Source organism: Rhyacophila brunnea, unplaced genomic scaffold (genome assembly GCF_057557595.1).
Source record: "Rhyacophila brunnea isolate RB1 unplaced genomic scaffold, BYU_Rbru_1.0 scaffold_1, whole genome shotgun sequence".
In the NCBI taxonomy this organism is placed as follows: domain Eukaryota; kingdom Metazoa; phylum Arthropoda; class Insecta; order Trichoptera; family Rhyacophilidae; genus Rhyacophila; species Rhyacophila brunnea.
The window spans coordinates 65,166,372-65,190,600 of record NW_028232751.1 but is presented as its reverse complement, the minus strand read 5'-3'; the positions used below and the strand labels follow the sequence as shown (position 1 = coordinate 65,190,600).

The following is a 24,229-nucleotide window of genomic DNA, read 5'->3' as shown; positions in this document are numbered from 1 at the left end:
GGGCGCAGGTGCTGTTCGTCGTCGGGCTGCGATAGACGGACTTCTTTGTTGATCTGTCTGGCTCTCCCTCTAACGGTGGCGCTGTCTTTAGCGGCCGTTTTAGACAGACCGCGTCTCTGTTTTTTGGCGGGAGCGCGGACGAATTTGAAATTCAAAAATTTCAGTGGAGGTAGGTTCCGCTTCCTGAGGGGTGCGAGAGCTGTGAAGACTGGACGTAGGCTATGGTGTTTTGCAAAAGTTGATGGTTCGGTCCGCCCTTTGAGGTGGTCTCCTGTGGGAGACCTTCATCTGGTATCAATATATATGGCTCTCCTTGAAAATTTGGCTCTTCTCACTTGACAAACTGCCAATCCCTGACTTAAACCATTTAACTAAATCTCGGATTGGAAAGCCGTACGTTAGATAGCTTCGTCAGATAGTAAAAATTAGTTTATAATTTCTTCCTCAAAAACGTGGTTAAATTTGATTGGACCATTTTCATAATTCAGGGTAGGGGAAGTTGTGACAGCTAGAGGCCTGCAAAGGGATGGTATCGGGATATTAAACTCATAAATTTTCCTACTTCCCGTAAGCCGAATTATTGTTACCATTGTACGCCATTTTAAAGCTATAATCAGCTTGCGTTTAGTCCACACCTGTCCGCTTCTAAAATTTCACCCGTACGGAAATTAGTTGTTAAAGAATTTGTTAGTCTATGTATTGGGACCTATAAGAAAAAAACCCCAGTACGCCAATGTTCATTGGGAAATCGTGCAAAGAAAATTGCTCCATATGGTAATACTACGCGATTCTTTAACTTTTCATAAAGCATGAAACACAGATAGATTTTATATCCCTTTCAAGCTATTTTATATGACCTCATGGTCCTATAAAATAAACTTTTATTAAACTGGATGTAGTTATTATTGGCTATACTAACAATACGTTATATTATGTGACGTTTAGCGGAAAAACCATTTATAGTTTCCCTAAGTTTATATAACTATAATAATATAATAAATTATGGTAATAAAATTGTGAACATATTATGTGAACTTTTGACGAAGCTAATAAAGTTAGAAAATACAAATTGGAGTTTTCATTCAGAACTATTAGTGGCGGTACTACTACGCTCCACCTACTTACATACTTCTGGCTTCCATAAGCGAGCTAAGCCGCCAATCTGGAAACGTCATTGTGGCATCCAACGTCATTATGGCGACCAATACTAGAACCTGGTGACGTCAACGGTTAAGAAACTAAGCAGCAGTGGCAAAGGGTGGAGGTAGGCTCTTAAGATCCGCCATAAATAGTGCATATTAAACATTGCCAGTCATACGTATTTGTTTTCATTGAAATAAGACTATACTAATTTAGAGATAGTGTAGGTTAATTTTTAAAATTTAATTAAACCCTGCGAAACCAAGCCATAATAAATAATAGTAAAACAATACTTGTCTATCTATAAAATATCTAAAAATATTTTTTTTAAATTTTAATTTATGCAATAATCATACACAACTATAGATATTTCGTCCCCTTATTGCAGAACTAGCCTAACTGATTATTTGTGATTTTTTTTTTATTTGACTGAAAAATTCCATTTTTTGATTCTCTATTTGGAGTCAGAACAGGCTTATCTGAATTATCAATATAAAAAAAATTATCAGCTTAGATCATTCCAAGCCTAAATTCAATCTTAAAAATATTTTCGAACGTAATTAACCTAACTGACGTTGAGCTAGTTTTTCACGAAAAAGTACCTACACCAAGGCCTGAACACAAACGATGCATGAGTGCGAGTGAGAAAGTATTCGGCACCCTTACAATCTCTGCGACACGCGCTAGAGTAAGATATCGCCATCAAATCGGGGCGAAACGCTTCACATAGCGTCGATAACTTGTGGTAAATATTTTTGGTTAATTAAGTAGAAAATATGGTTCTGTGTGTTGTCTTAAAATGTGGTAGCCGTACTGATAAGCAAGAAGATGGTATTACGTTTCATAAGTAAGTTGATACATGTTCGTGATAATTTATTTGTATTTTATTATATATTTTAATATCAGTGACCTAGTGTTTCTTTAAAATAACTTAAATTATGGATATCTTTATCTAATGGTTGCATTTTGACCGCTTAAAAATACTATATAACGTAAAAAAATTAAAAATTATATTTTAATTCGTCTAGTGCGAGCACTTTGGGCGAGCACTAGCAAAATGGTCTATGGTCTCGAACATTTGTAGACGAATGCGTTTGCTCGCTCACAAACCAAACGCAAGCCACGCGGCTTCATTTAGCAATGCAACGGGTGGTGTCTAGATGTATCTATAGTCTAAGACCTACACCAAAAGCATTTTCGACAACATTTCTTTCTCTAGAAAGCCTGTAGTTGAAAATTCTCATTGAACCTTGACATTTATGTGCATATTATGGTTTCATTATATGTGGTTGAAGAGGAAACGCATCATCAGCGACAAAGACATAAGGAACTTTAATATTTCTACCAACAAGAGGTGTTTGTTGTAAACTGTTTGCTTGCTCTTGAATGTAACTTGAAATTCGACTAGCTCAAAAAACTCCACCATCAGAAATTCTGCCATTTCCACCAACGGAAGCTATGATAAATTTATAGTGTACATCAACAATCGCCATTAAAACAACACTATGCTGTCCTTTATAATTGAAATAATCACTTCCACTTTTCTTGAGGGCTTGAATAACAACATGTTTGCTGTCAATAGCACCCAAGCAATGGGGAAAGTTCCATTTTAATTGAAAATTTTTGCTGACAGCCTTACATGCTTCTGGTGTTGATGGTGCCTACAAAAACATCAAAATAATTATTTGTAACGGTTCAATTACTGCTACAACCTATTTATTATAATTTCTATTTTTAGGACGATGCTTCCACAAATAGAAACGAATTAAACGATACATTATACATAACAACTGGAGAACAAGCTGAAGGATCGTCCTCAGTTACGAAACCAGAATATGAAAGGGCGGATAATACAAGAAAGGCCAACAAAAAACCAGGAAAGAGGACACTGGACGATCGTGATGCCTTATTAATGCAAAAATCCACACACATACTCTCTCAGGATGATGATGACAATAACATTTTCGGCATTTTACTGCATCACAAATTAGAACGACGAAATCTGAATATTTAAGAAAAAAGATGAAAAGAAAAATAACGCTGGCGATGTTAGAGGTAACTGAAGAGGAAGAGGAAATGATACGAGCAGGAATGTATTCCTCTTCATCCTTACCATCACCGTGCGTAACGGATAGTACACTGTCGAATGAGGTTGATATTCAGATTGAATATCAACCTCATTCAATAGTGCACTATATTGAAAACGAAACTGACAGCTGCGAAACTGAACCTACCGACCATTCAATTTCAAATATTTTTGCACCGGCTAGTGATTTGTAGATGGAATTTATTTGATTATAAAAATAATAAATTATATTTAATCAACGGTAATATTATTATAAATTGACTTTCTAATTAAATACATATATATTGATAGGTTTCTTAAAAATACAGTTGTGGTCAACCAAATAATTCTATCCGTTTGAGTTAATAACCAAATAACTTATTACAAGCGACCTAAGTAATTTTGTTTTATCATATTTAAATCCAAAATTACGGCGCTTTTATTATAGTACCATATCATGTAGTTCTCTATTGAGACTATTATATTGTATACTGTATCATTTTAACACAAGTTTTTCAAAAACATTAGAACAATGATTAATCTTTGGGTGGGAATTAATCGTACCTACATTGCTTTGTATTTTATTATTAATTTCAATTGTGTTTCAATAGTGTTTTTACTGTTTCCTCGTCTTTTTGTTAATCTTTAAGTATTTTAAACCACTTTTTTTTCATCTTACTATTTTTATTTCTAGGTTTTGTGTTTACTTTTCAGGAAATCTATTATAATTTTTCAAGATATTTTATTATATATTAGGTACTACCATCCGTGCACCTAAAACACACTTTAAATAATATATATTGATTAAATATTGTTATTTGCTAAAATGCAATACCAACAGGTAAGGCAGTAAAGGCAGACACGTTCAAGTTGATAAATTAAAACGTAAATGCCTAAACAGTTGAAGAGACTGAGGTCTACCTGGAAGTTATTAGAGCACATACATTACTGTCAGCTTTAATTTAATTCCTGTAATCCAAGTTTATCGACCGAGCACAGCAAGAAGGCAATCCCAAAAATTAAGCTTAGCTGTCAGTCATGTTTAACGCAGTAATATAAATTGTCACCTTGAAACTTGAAAAAGGTAAGTACAGTAGAGTCTAGTTCAGTCTAGTCTCAGTTTTTAGAGTCCCATCCTTAGATTATGTCCCATCGTTTCTCAATTCAACTAATTCCTCTCAAATTTATAGAGAAAGCGCTTCTATAGAATTTTCGGCATCGGTTGCGAAAGGGTTTCGAATCCAGTCGGATTGATTGTATGAATGTAATGATGAAATTTCTTTTGCAGCAAAGTTAATTGTTTTTGAGATGGATCCAAAATTAATTGCTTGTTTTTAATGGTGGTCTGGTAGGTCCTTTGATACATTTGTAGAGATCCTTGTCTTAACTCCTTCTAGTTTATCAGAGCACGTCAATATATTATTTTCATTCTGACTGCATTGTTTTATTAAGTTCATGCAGGTGCTAAAATATATTACACGTACATATAATTATATATGTACGCAAATTTGGTTATTAAGTAATTATCGTATAATATACAAAATTATTTGTTTTTTTTTGCAAGCAATGCACTGCGACACACCTACCAACGTCTAGCGGCGGACCGGTGTGCTATAGAGCTACAACTCTCATGACAGTGTTAAACAGAGTATGATTCTCTCAGTTCCGATGGCATCCTAGTTATTTTCGTGGAGCGTATGTGACATAGGTGCTGGTGCATTATGGCTCATCCATCAATATTGACCACGGCACTGGGTGTGAAAATGATAGGTATTAAGAAATGAAAAAAATATCGACGTTATCGTGACATTGTTACCATAGAATACTTCAATGTAGTTACTAGGTGCTGGGAAAATTCTAGGGAGAACAATAATTATCCACTATAATTGCTTAAGCAGGGATGTGGTAAATAAACGGATAAATTTGTATTAAATAGTATTTCCAGTACCCTAAACATGAAAATGAAAGGCGCACCGCATGTGACAGATGATTATGACGTATGATAGGCAACGACAACAAACTTAATATACCTATATTCATAGACAAAATATGACAAAATACTATTTATTATTATAATTATAAAATAATTATTATTTATACATGATTCATACGCTGTCATTCGAGACGATAAGGATAATAACTACTTATAATTTTGTTTATTGGTTGTCTTATTATTAAACGTACTTAAAATTGGGATTTTTAAAGTAACTAGCGTTGGATATAAGGCTTGCTCGTCATAAATTAATGCATTACGAAACATTTATGAACGCACGAGGTCTAAGGATACAGTGAATGCCGTCAATAATTTGTAAGATAAAATTAACAATAAATGGTATAATATTATTATATTGTGACATTGGAGTGGTGAGTAGTAAAAGGTGACAGCTTTGACTGTTGCGAATGGCTTTGCAAAGTATATTTTGACGACGCACCAATAAAAATATATACCTACAGGTGCTTTTCAAATTGAAGCACAAAGATGTTGATTATCATGGATTAGTATAAATGGAAAACAGGTAGATAGGGGCCGTATTGGCTGTTATGCGAAACTCTTTTGACCAGACCATCCACGCGGATGCGGTTGTTTTTGTTCGGGGTACTTAGTGAAAATGGAAAAATGCGAATTTTTTGCGTAATTTACATGAAAAAACAATAAAAAATATATGAAAAATCATATAATTAAATTACTCAAAGGTGTGCATTTAAAAAATGTCGGAAAAAATGTTTGGTGTTAAAACTTGACGGCCACTCAAAATTAATTTTCTAGCTTAATATAAAAGATAAAAATTTGAAAAATCGTGTTAAAAATTTAAATAAATATACCTAATCGTATGCACTTAACATAAAAAAATTAAAGCAAATTTAATTGTTCAAGTTTCAAGTCACTGAATTAAAGAACTAATATCTCTCACGATATATTCTCGAAAACAAAAAAAGCACATGCACAAACGTAACCTAATAATAGAAGAATTGGTGACCTAATAAAAAATTAAAAAAAATTGTTGGGTGGTTCTACTTAACGTTCATCAAATAATTCATATTGAATAACTCACGCTCGATATGAGAAAAAAATAAAAAAGTAAGCAGAAATGCGCACCAGCTATGCAACAAGAGATTTTAATAAAAAAAAATATTTTTAAACCCACGCAGTCAGGTTTTGCATACAAACTTAAAAATTAAATAGCGCGCTGAATACAGGTGAAAAGACAAAAAAGAATCGTGCACTAACGTTCACTACCAACGCACTAGTTTTTACAATTTAAATTTTGAAGAAAATCCAAGTTTAGTGACACAAACATCCAGCATTCAGCTGGGTCACCCAAATTGAAATGCGAATAACCCCCTTAATATGCGTGCATAAACGAAAAAACGCATGCACAAACGAATGCACTCAAAAAAAGTTGAAATTTCAACATTGGGTGACCCAACGTTTAGCTGGAACACCCAATTTGAAATTGGAATTTTTTGGTTATTATGGTGCACAAACGAAAAAAAATCATGCACAAACGTGAACTAACGATGCACAAACAAATGCACACAAAAAAGTTGGAGTTTTAACATTGGGTGATCCAGGTAAATGGACCTCCAAAATACCGCGAACTAGGTAGGTATTATAATTTCTTGGACCGCGTGCTTTAATAATTCGAAGACAAAAAGGTGGCAACACTGTAATGATGTCTATGGTAGATTGGTAGTAGTCATTTTAGTCTATGACATTCTTAATTAACCTACAACCCAGCGCACACGTGGTCGTGAATCTATTGACGGATTTTGATATCAAATGCCGTATACAATGGAAGTGAAAACTGAAACAATCGATGAAATATCTGACGAAACAGCGGAAGTAATCAGCGACGGTGCATACCAATGGATTGACCCAAATCACTTCAAGATCAAAGGTCGATTTGACGTGTCAGTCAAACAGGAAAATATCGATGTCGACAGCAAAAGTGTCCCCTTAAAAGAGGTAAGTAGATTTCTAATTTGTTTAGGCGAGGGTATCCATAATTTTGTTAACAAATTTAATGCACAATCAATTTCTAAAAGTAAGCACGACTATTCTTCAAGGTTAACAACAATTGCCAGCATGGCCCCACAAAGGGGGGGCGACAAGGCTCTAGCCTGGGGGCCCGGACTCAGGAAGGGCCAGATAAATTCATATAAATACACATCACAAATCCTCTCTAATAGTAAAAAAAGTCGCCTACCGGTACTATTTTCCTTCGATCCTGTTATTATTTAAAATTATGTGTTTGTACGATACAATTTTTATTTATGTATACTCGACTATTCCATATTTCAAATGGATGTATTAAAATATTAAAAAAAAAACACTAAAAATATACACATTAATTTTACAGTGAACATAAGCTACTGTGGAGCGTCTCACTGCTTTTATCCTTAACGATAGGTAGGGAGGCCCGCCAAAGATCCTAGCCTGGGGGCCCGGTTCAGGATGTGGGAGCCATGATTGCCAGTATTCTCTTGTAGGACGATATTGTTTTATCAGGGTGGGAATTCGCACATCGTGTAAGTCATAATTGTTATAGGTACATAGTTTTCACATCAACTAAATAATACAAAGCAAAAGTGACGTAAGTAGGTACTTATCACATTTTAAAAATATAAGTGAACTTAATTTTGACAACTCGTCACATTAAAAAGGAGCAAATCGTCGCTTAAGAAACAACACCGTGGAAGTCAATTAATTAAAATTTTAAGGGGAAACAAAAAACGTCTCAAAAAATTGAAAATTGATACCTTTTAATTTATTTTTTTTGTGTTTAGTTAAAAAAAACATTTTTTTTTTCACAAAAAAAATAAGTTAAAAGGTATCAATTTTCAATTTTTTGAGACGTTTTTTGTTTCCCCTGAAAATTTTAATTAATTGACGTCCGCGGTGTTGTTTCTTAAGCGATGAAATTCACAAAGCGACACGATATTTTAGATCTGTCAAATAAAGATATTATATTGTATACTGTAGAAATTGTCGTTTTAATAGCCACATATCAATAAAATAGAATATAACAGAATATGGATAGAATGTATTTTTGAAGACATACAAAATACCATTTAAGTAATATATCTGGGTATATAAGAATTTATAAAGATATATCATTAAATAAATAAATAATAAGAATAAGACTTTCGTCAAATTGATTATTTCTTTTTGATTGCTTATGCGTTTGTTCACAGTTTTATAAAGGTACATATCTACCTACTATTTACTATTATATCTGAATATTTTAGGTACAGAACTATGATAAATTAATATTTTAATTACTTATTTTAATCGCAGAGAAAAGCTGCTTTTGTCAACAATTCATTTCTACTCAAAAAATGACTATTCCAAATAAGAAACAAAAGCTTGGTGCATCTTGTAGTAGCAATTCTGGTAAAATTGGTGGACCGAAATCTATGACGTAATAAAAAAAAATCTATATGTGTGCTATGTCCTGTTAGTGATTTCTACAACATCATAATTTTTAATAGAATTTTGAAACACTATTTTTTCCTCCACAAAAGACTGCTCGGTACCTCCGACAGCCGTAAAAAATATTTGGGAAATTTTGGCACGCGTACGTGAAAAGATTCGCCAACCCTGGTAAATACGATGGTTTTTCCTTGAACTTTTACGAAATCAATAAGTATTGTAAAAATAATATATAAACATGGACTAGGTATTTTTTTTAATCAAAGACAAATGACTGATTTTTCAAACGCTGTCTGTAGGTATCTTTTATTTTTATTAAGTGGTGAATAGAGATTTTATTGGCGACAATCTTTGCGAGTTACGACTTTCGTTTTGTGCGTACTATAAATTTGGTCCCATACCAGTGCTGCCAACCGTCATATAATTATAATTTTCGTCTGTGTACTATGTACGATAATAATAAAATACTATAAAAATGCTCAAACATCGCAAACGCAACATTGAGCTGCCGTTTGGGGGTGACCCTCTGGTCGTTTCTGTGTCCTTGGTCATCTCTGCTTGTGGATCTGTAATTATAACTGGGTAAAAGGGTTATTACGTGGGCGTCACTGAGGTTCTCTTGCCCTCAGGTATTTCTGTCGCCTTGTTTTCATACACGATTAGCGTGTCTTTCAGGGTCGTGGTTTCTGAAGTCGTATTGACTTTGTTGGCCTCACGTACTGGGCGAAAATTGAGTAGAAGGGTCAAACGCTCGGTTTGCTTGCCGCGATGGGCGTTTATTATACAATAAGGTGACGGAAATACAGGGTAAAAATTAGGTATAAAATTAATTAGTAAAAAAGGTATAATATAAATTAAATTAATACAAGTTAGTTATATTAGGGCATAGGCATGTTGAATATATATTTTCTAACTCTTAGTCTAACAAAATTGATAACATAATTTAATTCTATCGACACGGGTTATACAGAGCTCTGCTAGGGGCTACGGGGCCAAAGATGACCAGTATGACAACCACTGGTTGGACCTTTGGAGTCTTGACTACTTGCCAACCCTCGAGTATATCCTTTACCAGAGAAAGTGAAGCTTTCTGGTATTCTGTGATAACTTTTTGGCATAGGAAAGCGCTATGTTGCCCAAGTAAGCAACAGATGGCAGTAGTATCTACGAATGGATTTATATTAATGAAAACCGAGGATCGGAAAGCCGTCTAAAGGGTGTGTAGGGTTGTATTGGTTACTAAACCAACCTGGGCCAAGCTGAGACCAGTATATTTCTATATTTAAACGCTATCGTATACAGGAGAGCTTATCAATAATCTAAGCAATTAACTTATCACAGTGCGGGCGGTAGAAGAGACGCAGTCCCTCCCAGGGCTATACAACATTAGTTATCGTATTTATTACAACTAAATTATAGGGATCGCATGGAGAAATAAACATAAACAGAAAAGAAATCTAAAAATGAATAATTAATCGATCTTATTCCCGATAATATACAGAAATGCGTCTCGGGTGGACGCGATAGTGAAGCATCGGGGAGGTTTCCGATAGATGACAGTGGTTCGCAGACCAAAGCGGGATATTCAAATAATGCGAAAAAAGAAAAACGGAATATTAACAATATGGCACGATATCATGAAGAAGGTATAACCCAAAAATATAAATTATAGCGACAATATTACTACTCTTAACGGCCCACGTGCTCGTCGTAGGTCAAAATTGAGTTTTTATCGTATTTTCAAACCATGATCCTGGACACTCCTTAAACGTTGTAGATAATCTATTTATATAATTTTGAAGCCTTATTATCCTTTATAGTTATTTTAAACATTTGATGACTGCATAAAGTATTTTTGTTACATAAAATAGTATTCTTTTAAACCGCTCGCTCTAATGTTTTAGAATATAGTCATATTTCGGTACATAACTGTGCAGTGGTGTTAAGATTTTTTACATGTATTACTTTTTAAACGCATTTATAAAACCATTAGTATAATTTATTACGAGATATTTTTTGTAAAATATTCACGATAAAAAATTATATTGATAATCTCTGTGATCCCACATTTGACAAGAATTAGGCATTTTATTATTCAAAAAATCGGCAAGATTAACACATTTTAAGATGATTCTAAAGATACTTATTATAAGCTATGTTTTTGACCATTCAAGTGTGATAAACATCTTATGAATAATGATTGCTTTATAATAATTATTGACCTAAGAATAAGGTAGTGTTTTTTTGAAATACGCCATTTCTTTTGTCATTCCCCAGTAGTTAAGCTACAACATACGGCCGTAGCCATAAATTGACAAACTATAATTGAAGTAGGGAGTAAAATGATATTGACGCGCGTGTTTGAACATGTACCGTTTAAAAAAAAATAAAAAAAATCGGTTAGGTAAATGTTCAAACACGCGCGTTAACATAATTTTACTCCCTACTTTAATTATAGTTTGTCAATTTATGGCTACGGCCGTATGTTGTAGCTTAACCACTGGGGAATGCCAAAAGAAATGGCGTATTTCAAAAAAACACTACCTTATTCTTAGGTCAATAATTATTATAAAGCAATCATTATTCAGAAGATGTTTATCAGACTTGAATGGTCTAAGACATAGCTTATAATAAGTATCTTTAGAATCATCTTCAAATGTGTTAATCTTGCCGATTTTTTGAATAATAAAATGCCTAATTCTTGTCAAATTTGGGATCACAGAGATTATCAATATAATTTTTTATCGTGAATATTTTACAAAAATTATCTCGTAATAAATTATACTAATGGTTTTATAAATGCGTTTAAAAATTAATAAATGTAAAAAATCTTAACACCACTGCACAGTTATGTACTGAAATATGACTATATTCTAAAACATTAGAGCGAGAGGTTTAAAAGAATACTATTTTATGTAACAAAAATACTTTATTATTTAAGCAAATGTTTAAAATCTCATAAAGGATAATAAGGCTTCACAATTATATAAATAGATTATCTACAACGTTTAAGGAGTGTCCAGGATCATGGTTTGAAAATACAATAAAAACTCAATTTTGACCTTCGACGAGAATGTCCCCCCTTAATCCTAGGTAATATTAACAGGAAAATTTGTTCATAAACACACAACCATTAATAATTAATTAATAATGCGCTTTATTATTAGGTCGCGTTCGTATACCTATAATAATCGTAGACAAGCTTAATAAGGAGATCATGGTTTAATAAGAATTCTTTAAGATTAATCACTGGGTATTCATAAAGTGACCATACGTCCCCTTGTGAACGAGACCGTCCCGTTTTTAGGTAGGTAGCCTATTCCGTTGTCCACAAACACAGCTTTGGGACGCCAAAATGTCCCGTTTTCAGAAAGAGAGCAACCCACGGTAAAAATTTCAAAACATGGCGCGAAAAATAAAAAAAATCGATAGAAAAGCACCGGTAGAGCGGGTATTTTCTCTTATGAACAAGTTGTATTTATATTTTTATTAATATTTTTTATTAATTACGGTTTGGTACAGGCAAGGCTTAATTCATTTTGAAAAACTTACCCAGCCATCTGTGATATATTCTTAATTCAACGAAGACAAATTAGTATGACAGAAAGAGTGTGCACTATTTTGTCGGATGTCCCATGATATTGGAATGTCGTTCGGTGATTATACTTTCACCTGCAAAATTAAGTCATACATTGCTGATTGAAGAAAGAGCTCTGGGAGACCCTTTCTGGCTTATCTTAATGATGATACTGTTACTTATTATGTATAATGTTATTTTCAGAAGCGTGAAAACGGTCTGATGAATATTAAGTATGAGAATAATGATGAGGGAGAATTTGTTGAGAATGCAATCTACCAAGATAATGCTGAATTAACTCAACCTGGCTGCTCTAATCTAAAATACACGCCATCAAACCAGGTATGTTTAATTACAAATGTTTTTTTTTTAAGTCCAATGGAACTTTACATAATTGTAAAAGTTAAATTTAAATATTTTTTTTTCAAAATATCGATACCTTCATGGCATTAACATTTGTAAATGATTTCGGGCATGTGGCCATCACAGCTATTCTCAATGAAGCAAATTTTAGGCTCCCAATTTTGACTACTTTTATTCGAGCACTGCTGGCTGTTTATCACGGAAAATGTTTGCTTCCAATACAATAAATGTTGCTGGTTTATCAGCATATACCAGTGACTTCACGAAACCTCACAGGAAATAATCCAGAGATGTCAAATCGCACAACCTTGTATGCCAAATAAAAAGTCCATTTCTCAAAATCAATTTATCGCCAAATCTTGATTTAAATAAGCGATGGTTGCGGTCACTGGATAGTACATCCTGTTGAAATCACCGTTTTCTGAATGGTTCCATATTTAAAATAAATTGTTGATCATGGTTCGACAGGGATATGCATTCACTTTAACGTGAGCTTCGGCCCCATTTTTTGAATAAATGTGCGACGATGCCACCAGCGTGTAAACCGCACCAAACGATGCATTTTGTGGATGTAATGAATTCTAGGGAGTCTTCTGGATTGGTCTTTTTTCCGTGTGGGCAATCTTCTTTATTAACAAACCCGTTAAGCAAAAATGAGTCGAATCCATAGACTATAGATACATCTACACGCCATCCGTTGCATTGCTAAATGAAGCTACGTGCCGTGCGTTTGGTTTGTGGGCGAGCGAACGCATTCGCCTACAAATGTTCGAGACCATAGACCATTTCGCTAGTGCTCGCCCAAAGTGCTCGCACTAGACGCTCAGAATTAAAATATAATTTTCTATTTTTTTACGTTATATAGTATTTTTAAGCGGTCAAAATATTAAAATAAATAATAATATACAAATAAATTCTCACGAACATGTATCAACTTACCTATGAAACGTAATACCATCTTCTTGCTTATCAGTACGGCTACCATATTTTAATACAACACGCAGAACCACCTTTCCTATTTCATTAACTAAACATATTTACCACTGACTTTATGTTTAACACAAAAAATAGCAAATTTAGCAACATGAACTCGCAGATTATCGCAGAAACTAACTAAAAAATAGGTAGACCTTTTATCTTACTCTAGCGCGTGTCGCAGAGATTATAAGGGTGCCGAATACTTTCTCACTCGCACTCATGCATCGTTTTTGTTCAGGCCTTGGTCAAATCGCTTTTCGCAATTTTGCGATAAAATGCAGTTATAAGTTGCGTAAATCGACAACAGCTTTTCTGAGTAAATTTGAATAATTTATTAGCGTTTTTCAAGCGCGGTTCTTTTCATGAAAATTTGCAGGGCTAGGTATACTGCCCCCATAAGCAAAAACACAGCTAATGGGAAAAAATGAAAAATTAAAGTAAGTATGAGGTGATATACTAGATAAAATTATGAACATAATGACATAACAAAATAAACAGAAAATCATTTATTTTAATATACAAATCATCATAATGTGTTTGTTACTTTTGCAAAAATGTTAGGCTTTTCGAAGCAACAAAACAGTAAACAATGATTCATAAGCAAAAACACAGCACATCTATCGATTTGCTGTGTTTTTTTGCTTAAAAACGCTGGCTTACTGTTTTTTTGTTTATTATTCTAGAATTTTTACACAAACGTAATACCGCATGTAACTGGTAATAGTGAGATAACCTCAAATTAATCATTCACTTATTTCATATCACCTTACATTTTTAACGATATTTTAAGATTCAAAGGTGATTAAGTTCGAAATTGGACTAAGAATCGTGAAAAAAAGATTCTCAACCTTGTTTTGGAGAGTATGCAATTGGATTTACTTGATCAAAATGCTGCGAAATCCAATGAAATTATAATGGCAAGTAAAATGTTAATGACTAGGTAATTATTTTTTAATTATTACATTTAAATATCATGTTAATTATATCTAATGGCCAACTACTGAAAACGCGCCAGTCCCGTTGTTAGCACTAAATTTGTTTTTTAATCATAATCCATCATAAAACACATTTCTAACTATCTGGTCTTATTCCTTATATTCCTTTTTTCCAATGCGAGCCGAATGGCTGCTTCCAAGTTTACATCTGTCAACTGGCTTCGATATTCGTTTTTTATGAAGTGCATTACACTGAATAATCTTTCACAGTATACAGTAGTAGGACAATATTAACTCATTTAGTGCTGACACTGCAACTGGCCATTAGATATAATTAACATGATATTTAAATGTGGTAATTAAATATTAATTAACAGGTCAGCAGTGATTGTTGCCAACTCTTTAAATTGACTTTATTCTCAGAAAAGGACTATTCCACATATGATCTCATGAGAAAAACACATTATGGATCATTTTTGAGGGAGGAAAGAAATTTAAGACAAGTCATGTGTATTCAACCAATTTTACAAATACCAAAAAACCACTGGTGTAGACCCTACGTGAAGGACAAGTATTGTCATTCCAATATTATTTAATAAATAAAATACCATTACATTAAAAAATAAGTATATCATTTTTCAAAAATATTCATTACAATTTAAATTATAAGCAAAAAAACATATTTACTGTTTTTTTCCTTATGAAACTGACATTATATCATTCAAAACCATAAATAAAAAGACAGTAGTGAAGTTTTATAATCAATATTATGTTATCAAAATATCAATTTTTAAATAATCTATTATAAACCGAAACATTTATTAAAATTGATTAACTTTTAATGAAGCAGCAATGAAAAACATGATAACCGCTCTTTTCTCAAAATTGACTTTTTCCCATTAGCTGTGTTTTTGCTTATGGGGGCAGTATACTAATCATTAGGTATGCTCACATACTGTAACTTAAAGTTTAGAAAGGAACTTTATTTAGCTACATATTTTAGCTACTAGCGGCGTAAATGAAAACTCTGCACTTCTTGGTGGTATTGGTTTGTGTGTCTCTGATAAGTATCTTAGGAATCGAGGGCAAGTTCTTCTCCCAAGGTGCAAAACTAACCTTGCTATTGGTAATGCCAATTGGGAGGGCAATAAGTTTGTAGAACCAAATCACTTCAGATATTGACATATTTCACCTGCGTCAGGATGTGTATAAGTGGGCATTGTTTTATAAATTCTTAAAATAGGGTCTGCTTAGCTCATTCGGTGTCTTCCTTGTTACTTAATTTTTTTAATGTTTACTTATTCTACTGTTTCAATGGTCATAATTTTTCTTTTTTTATTATATATGTAATACTCTTTTATTAATATTCATTTTCTTCTAAATGTCATGTTGTAAACGTCTTATATTAATAATTTGTAATTTTCACCATATTTAAAATATAAAGAAAAAGATTTTGATCATAAATGTCAACGAGTGTGCGCAGTGTAACGTATCGTTTTAACAGAAAAAAACACTTTACAAACGACATAGTATCAGTTCTATATTAGGGAACACTGGAACATACGTATATTTTATTGATTTGTAATAGTATTGCCTTGAATATTTTAACATACCTATTCTTTTTGCAGATTTCTACCCAGACATGTTTTGCAGTATGTAAGAGTAAAAAAGATACGGTTGATAATGACCCGAGTAACAACAAAATAGCACATGCAATCAATAAAAACAAAAAAATGATGATGCAGCATTCGAAAATAACTATCGAAGAACAGAACACCAAACAAGAACATCAAAAATTATGTTTGCGAAAGGAGGTTCGAATTACGTTGAGAAGAGTTACATATTTTCCTCGTAACTTTATTTGCTTTGATTGTTGTGGAGTGTTTGAATCCAAATATCATCTAAATAATCACTAAATTTCATGTAAGAAGTCTTAGCATATTAGATCATACAAGACGTATTAAGGTAGAAACCCACATCAATGCGATGTTTGTTTTAAAAAAATTCTGCAAATTAATCTAAATATGCATAAAATGACACATACTGGTGAAAAGTCATTTTACTGCGATGTTTGCTAATACATTAGCTCGAAGTCCAGATAAAACATAAAATGATATAAACTGGTGAAACATAATAAGTCAATTATTTTAAATAGATATACCTAGAAATTTTGTTTTTATATAAATGATTTGAAATTTTAATCTGCCATCCCTCAATACTCATCAAAATAACAGCTGCATTTAAAATAATGAAGAGGAAAATCAATATATCTGTTTAGATGAAGAACTTAGACTTCATCAAATTCAGTTGCTTACTGTTTATTTATTGTAATATCAGATTTCGTATTATTTATGTTAGTTCACTAATCTGTTTTTATTTTTTACCATAATAAAGCTAAATGATAATTATAATATACTTTTTCTTTAAAGTGCTTTCATCAAAATGCATTTTTGTCCCGAATGGGTCATATCAAAATGTATTTTTCCACATAGTTACATAAAAACAAACTTTGTTCATAATTGTAACGTAGAGTTACAGAATCCGCTCTAGAGACTTTTTTGAGTTTTGAGTAAATCACGAAAAACTGTTTTGGGGATATTATGATGATTTAAGTGTAATTTTAGTTGTTATATTTCTTCCGTTATACACGGAAAAGTATAATAAAATGTCAAATCCAATGTATAAGCCGTATTTATTCAAATAAATGCATTTTAATTATCCCAAGAACGGTCTTTGTCAGAAAGAGCGGTGTTTGATGCGCAGTGGTACATTGTCGACAGGAGATGATAGTTCAGTAGCGTTCCGTATTTATTTTAATTATGTAATATATTTTCGAATTTACTTTTAGGTTTAGTCAGTTACTTCGATATCTATTTTGATTTTTTGAAGAAACAGGAATTTAAAACTCTCGTCTAGAACAGACGATAGATCTTACGAAAGAGCTCCTGCGTACATTAAAAACTATTTTTGTTTAAAAATCGTCCAGAGCTGGCTTTGTAACTCTACGCCTCAATTATTATAATAAATATTTCATAAAATAAAATTCACCTTTTTGGTATTTTTTGTAGCCGAAGGGAGTGAGAAAAAGCTGACGTTTTGTCGAATTAGAGTCGAAAAATTCGTACTTACCTATTCAAAACAATCGATAGTTAACCTTTTTTTTTTAAATTTCTTGAAATATTATTTACTTACAATACAATTCAATATGGATTCTGTTGTTGCGATCTAGTCGGATTTTTTAGGTGTTTTGTCACGTTATTTCGATAATTTTGTTTATAAAAATAAATTTTGAATAAAAGGTTCATAATAACCCACATATCAGTGAAGTGTATGTGTTTTAAAATGATGTCTGTAAACGTAGACTTTATCAAAAATAATAAGAATTCCTTCGAAGAAAGAGTCAGTAAAAAAAGGATGATCCGATGTCATCTGTGGAACGTGAAAGTGTTTTTCAACCCTTAAAAGAATTAAATCGTCTTTAAGAAATAGACTTACTAAATAGACAGACTTAACTGTCTATCTGTGTTAAGCACCGAGAAAAAACTTTTACAAACAGTTCCAGACTTTAATGAGAAGTGATTGAGGTGTTGGCTAAACAGAAATAATGCTGTTGAAATGGATGGAAATGAAATGGAAATTACAAGTAATCCAGTGTTATATGTATGGTAGTCAGTTAAGAATATTTCATTTGTATGGGAAAGAAAAACTAATATAAAACCATAATACCTGTATTAGAATATTATGATTGTACATAATGGAGTTTTTTCATTTTATTTACATTCCATAGATATACCATCACAAATCGTCCCGTGTTAGAATTTAGAACTAAGCTCATCACAGTAAAGCAAGTGCTGAATGATAATATCATTCTGCACTACATGGTAATATATTAGGTATATCAAATTATTAATGTAAGGATGTGGCGCCCTCACTCAGCGAACAATGTATACTGGTGGAACTATACCAAACACAATGTGACGTACAGCCTGCTAGGAGGTAATTGGAGATATGCACAGATTTATTTGTAGTATTTATAATCACCCACAAGGGTATTAGTGGGAAACTTTTGAAGAAACGAAAACAAAATGATCACAAATGTATAATTTTATTTAAAACCTAATACACATTATGAGGGAATCGTGAAGACAATAAGGAATTATTTACACCTACAGTTAACACGGCGACCGGTTATCGACGTCACCTCGGTCAATATGCTCTGCCTTCCTCGGCTAGCTCAAGTAGCAGCGTGTCTGGAGTGATGTAATTATTTTTCAGTTATCCAAATTTGTGTAATTTATTATTTTCTTGATTTTGGGAATAAGTATGTTAGGATTTAATTTAGACGAACGTCTCGAATTATTATTTTAATCCTACCAGAAGATATGTGCGGCACAGATAATATTAAAAAAAAAACAAGTAATTTACGATGATGATTGTGTCAATTTATTGATATTTTCTTAAATACATATTTTTTTTTCTAATTAGTTGTTAACATTTATTTAAAAATTATCAGGGAATAAGGAAGTTACTTTACTATTTCCGAGGAAAATGGCAGTAAGTCACAGTGTACCCCGAAAGAATGTCGATGGAAACAAAACAGTACTTACATTAAGAAATTTAACCATTAAAAAGTATGCTGGAATCAATAAAAAAAAAATGAAATTTCCGCACAGGAGAATAAGAATATTTTTTCAAAAGTGAAATTAATTCTGCAAAATGCCAAATTTTGACTTATTGGAGCAGTCGATATGGGCCCCCACAGAGTGGAGGTTTTTTTTAAAAGATTTAGTTTATACGAGAAATGGATGTCAGCCACTTGCTCAACTTATTAGGTCCATACTCTGACTCATATATAATTTGAAAAACAATAATATGCGTACTTGCCAGACCCAGGATTCGAACCTGGGACCTACGACGCAATAGGTCAACGCTTAAGCCACGCGGCCATTTTTGGTGACTGGTGAAAATATATAATTTCAAAACACCTTCGTAACACACCAGTTCGATTAATATGGCACCGGACAGGACGTGAAGCTGTATAATTCCGGCCAAGCTGCGAAGGCCAATGACCAATATTATTGAATCTTGTACAATGCTTCAGATGAATTTGGATACTTAATTACGCCGTAATGAGATAGGTGACTAAATTGGTAAAGCACATCAGTCGGAATCCAGTGTATACAGATTCTAGTCCTGTCTGGCGTCATATTTTTTCAAGCGCCAATGTCTCCGAGGTGTTTTCAAATAACATAAGTAGTTAGGTATGTTATGGTGAGTATTGTTAATTTCATCAGCTGAATGCAGAGCTACATAAAGTCTTATGTCGGTGTTATCATCATATCGTAAGATTCAGTTCAGACGGTGTCCTACCTAGTTATCTTCGTGGAGCTCACGTGGCACAGGTCCTGGTGGTTATCGACATAGGATAATGACGTAATCGTGACATTAGTATCATCCAGTTACCTATGTCCCTAAGTGCTGGGAAAATTCTAGGGAGAGCAATTATCCACTTTAGTTGCTTCAACAGAGATGTGGAATTAATAAATAAATTTGTATTAAATAGGATATCCAGTTCCAATAATTAAGTAATTAATTACAAAACAAAATTTAAATATTTTTATTATTTTTGGCGTTGACAACACTGACATTGCAGTTAATCCCTTCAAACCAAAACCAGCCACGCATTACACTCGGTCTTAATCGAGCGTATCACGTGGCCCTACATTGGCGATGTGAAGCATCTAGTTCAGTTTTAGGGCGGGAATGCCATGGAAGAAGATACCCAGGACTAAGGTCGCTACGATCAAAGTGAGCTCTGACTGAGCTTAAAGAAGTTACTTTGAAATGCAAACTGCCGGTGAGAGGAGGGCACAAGGAAATTATAAAAATAAAATTGATTCTAGTGTATATATAACAAAAATAATGAAACTAATCATACAGACAGCAAAACATATGTCAAGAGTCTGTCACGCCTGTGGTAAGACGCTGCAAATTTAAAAAAAATGCAAGATAATTGGCCTTAGTAGCAACCAAGTCGGACGGCCCGATGGGCCCAATAGCTGGTTGGACCGACCTGAGCATCTCCTCCCGTTCGGTGCGCATTCTGACAACTGATAGATGATTTTGACGTTAGATGGTAAATACGTAGACAAGAACAACCTCCATGCTAAGATATATTCATAGACCTATATATTATTATATTGCCGGCCGAAAAAACACCATTAAATTATTTTTATTTATGGCTCAAATAGACTGACGATCGGTCATATAAGTGCCGAAAACCCCGTTCCTTATGTTGGCGTCCTGTGTCACAGGTTGTCACAAAGTGTAAATACAATGACATAGCTGTCATACAATATGTATGTATAATATGTCGGAATGGCATAGATATGATCATAGACACTAAATCGCTCCTAGCATATTATATGTGCCCGATCGTCATATAGTTTATTTGAACCTTTGCGCTTGGCCGTAGTCATGGGGCGTCTTCGACGCGGAATAGGCGCGGGGACGGGCACGGGTAGAGTGTCCGTAGTAGCCCGCGCGCGTCCAGTCGTGTTCAGCGTCAAATCAGGGATAGGAAACCATAAACACAGAAAAGTTTTTACTGGAAAACTCCTATTTGAAATGGCAAAACTTTGCAGCAAAATATGGGGCCAATGAAATCAATATGGAAAGCACTAATTTAACAGAAGAATTTTATAACTTATACAAGAAACTGCGGGAACAACCAGACAAGTTTTTCGAAAAAGAGTAACATGAGAAAATATTTGATTAAGTATATTCTAATTGATCTAAGTTTTTTTCTATTCTTTTTGAGTCATTTTTTTGCGATCCGACTATCGCCTTTTGGCATCTTCAAACACCACCAATGGTGAATACACACTGTCATCTGATACAGTTAATTCCTGTTTATTTGGTAAATTTATATTTATGAATTTAAATTCAAATTCCATCAAGTACCCTTGGTCGATTTTATAATTTGATTATATATTGGATAATATGTAAGTTAAAGTTTAAAAAAGACTTTTCGGTTCATATGGTGTGAATGTAGGTGTAGAATGTACGCTTCATAACTTTGCACCCCGGCTCTAGGATGGAAATGATGTACCTACTTAATATATTTTATTTTTATTTGTTTATATTTTTTTATTAAGGAAAACAAACTGTTACATAGACTAAAAATATGTATAAAATAGACTAGAAAAAGATATTGAACAAGCAAAGTTTCCAAATAAATTATAATAGTTACAGTTAATCATATTATAATTTAAATACAGAGAAATTAGATAAAGCGATAAATGAGAAAGAATATTGAATAATTATAGACAAAAAAAAAACAGTTTTTATGTACCTACCTTTATAAATATAAGTAAGATAAGTATACAATATCATAGTATGTGCGTTAAGAATCATTGAAATTTAAAGATATTATTTTTACATAATATATATTTAATTAGAACTACATATTATATTAATACAAGTGAATATCATTTGATATAATTTTATGCGACGTAATAAGGAAAAGAGGCGTATCAGTGTAGTAAAAAGTGCAACGTTATAAAACGCATAGGTACCTACTTTACATCACTTCGTACTATCTATGCTTTGTGAAAATAATACCACAAATACACCAGACGCGCGCGGTAAGCTCATGATGGTTTGAGACACCCGCTACTCGCTCGTTTACCGTGTCGGCGCCCGTCCATTCAGTGCGGACACCTCTATGCGCGCAGTATGGGAAGAGCCCGTCGCATGTACGATCTTGCCTGCGTCGAGCTAGACGCGCCAAAACAACACGCGCGAACACCCGTCCCCGCGCATTGTCTACGGACACGTCGAGACGTGTTCATACGTTTGAGTTGCCCGCCCCGCGCCCGCCAAACCACCACGGACGAGCACTTTACCTTTGAAAGGAGGTCCATTTACCTGGATCACCCAATGTTAAAACTCCAACTTTTTTTGGTGCATTTGTTTGTGCATTGTTAGTGCACGTTTGTGCACGATTTTTTTTCGTTTGTGCACATATAATAACAGAAAAATTCCAATTTCAAATTGGGTGTTCCAGCTAAACGTTTGGTCTCTAGTGACTTGATACTTGAACCAATAAATTAGCCTTAAAATTTTTTTGTTAAATGCATCTGATTAGGTATATTTATGTTAACTTTGAACACGATTTTTTAAATTTTTATCTCTTATATTAAGCTAGTAATTTGATTTTGAGCGGCCGTCAACTTTTAAAACCAAACATTTTTTCCCACATTTTTTAATTACACACCTTTGAGTAATTTAATAACATGATTTTTCATAAAGTTTTTATTGTTATTTCATTTAAATTACGCGAAAAATTCGCATTTTTCCATTTTCACTAAGTACCCCGTGAAAATATCCCGAACAAAAACGACCGCATCCGTTTGGAACATCCAGTCAAAAGAGTCTATACAAAATAGCCAAAACGGTGTAATGCTCACTGTCATACTCACGGTGTAACAAACAAAGTTGACCAATAGGAAGACTGCATTTGCAATGGCGTCTTTCAGTTAAACAGTAATCACCATACGAAATTGCTAGCCCAATTTTAGATGAAAAAACAGTGTTACAAGCCTATTATTATAATTATTAGTTGTTTAATATCATCATGGATGTTCAATTTTCACCTGCAATACCCGAAAATTCAAGAAAACGAATACGTCACAAGGAAAAATGGATAAGAAATATCGCCAAAATTTGACAGTAAGTTCCTTATGTTACTGTCAATGTACTCTAAATGAATAAGTGAGAGAAAACACATAATTTACAGAAAGTGAACGAATTATTGTTGAATTGTATGGAATATTTTGGGGTTTGATGAAATTTTTTGGTACTGTTCGGTTAAAGCGGATACAGCGGAAAACGCATATTGAAAATAGCCGATAAACTGGATTATTTGTTAGTTCGGGTTAGGTTAGGTTTAGTTAGGTAAGGTTAGGTTTGGTTGGGTTAACCTAACAAATAATCCAGTTTATCGGCTTTTTTCAAAATGCGTTTTCCGCTGTATCCGCTTTAACCGAACAGTACCAATTTTTTATAAAACACAGGTAGGTACAGAATAAAATTATCCACTTTGGAGAATGTTTATGCTGATTTGGACAAGTTTTCATGTTTTTGTGGAAGTACATAGATATTATTATAATTATTTAAGTATTATTTTCAAGCGAATAAAATTATCATTGGTACTGCGTCACTAAATAATTATTAATGCTTTCAGTTTACTAAGTATATAGGATAAGTATTTTTTAGTCGATCTATAAGTATTTAAATTTAATTAACCACTTACACTTTGTTTTATTGTGATAATTCCTTATTCTGTAATAATTTTTGGCATTAAAATTTATTTTTCACCCGAAACGTGTCAGAAAATTCTAAGGGCAAAATTTTGAATAGAATTTAGCACCGCTAATTATTTATATGTCGGTTACGATGTTTCGATATTGAAGTTACTTTTATATTATATTTACACACGTGGGAGCAACGTGGAGTTGGCACTGTTCAAGTTTGGAGTAGGACGCAGACTGAATTTCACAGGGTTCTCTTCCGTTTCTTCGTTTTTTATCTGATACATTAAAGTCGACTTACAAAAACCTGACGTGATTGGTCTAATTTAATCCGGCGTTCTTTTGAATTGACAAATCAAAAGGGAGTTCTCATCGCCGGCGCGCGACGAGTTTTGAATTAGGTAAAACGCGGCAAAACTATTA

The 24,229-nt window shown here is 33.3% G+C and overlaps 1 protein-coding gene across 1 annotated transcript; it reads left to right on the top strand.

Annotated features, from left to right (window-relative positions):
* The first annotated feature begins 4,775 nt into the window (after positions 1–4,775).
* On the top strand, positions 4,776–16,901 carry LOC147080126 (uncharacterized). The gene is made up of 4 exons (XM_085960327.1): positions 4,776–5,110; positions 6,945–7,172; positions 12,421–12,558; positions 16,121–16,901. The coding sequence occupies exons 2-4, from the start codon at positions 6,987–6,989 to the stop codon at positions 16,406–16,408; spliced, it is 612 nt and encodes a 203-aa protein (XP_085816453.1). The 5' UTR covers positions 4,776–5,110; positions 6,945–6,986; the 3' UTR covers positions 16,409–16,901.
* The last annotated feature ends 7,328 nt before the right edge of the window (positions 16,902–24,229 follow it).

Bases quoted from the DNA above. Each gene is read 5' to 3' on its own strand.
- LOC147080126 (XM_085960327.1), top strand. From the start codon at position 6,987: ATGCCGTATACAATGGAAGTGAAAACTGAAACAATCGATGAAATATCT. The intron at 7,173-12,420 runs GTAAGTAGATTT...TGTTATTTTCAG, and splicing joins AAAGTGTCCCCTTAAAAGAG to AAGCGTGAAAACGGTCTGAT. The intron at 12,559-16,120 runs GTATGTTTAATT...TTCTTTTTGCAG, and splicing joins AATACACGCCATCAAACCAG to ATTTCTACCCAGACATGTTT.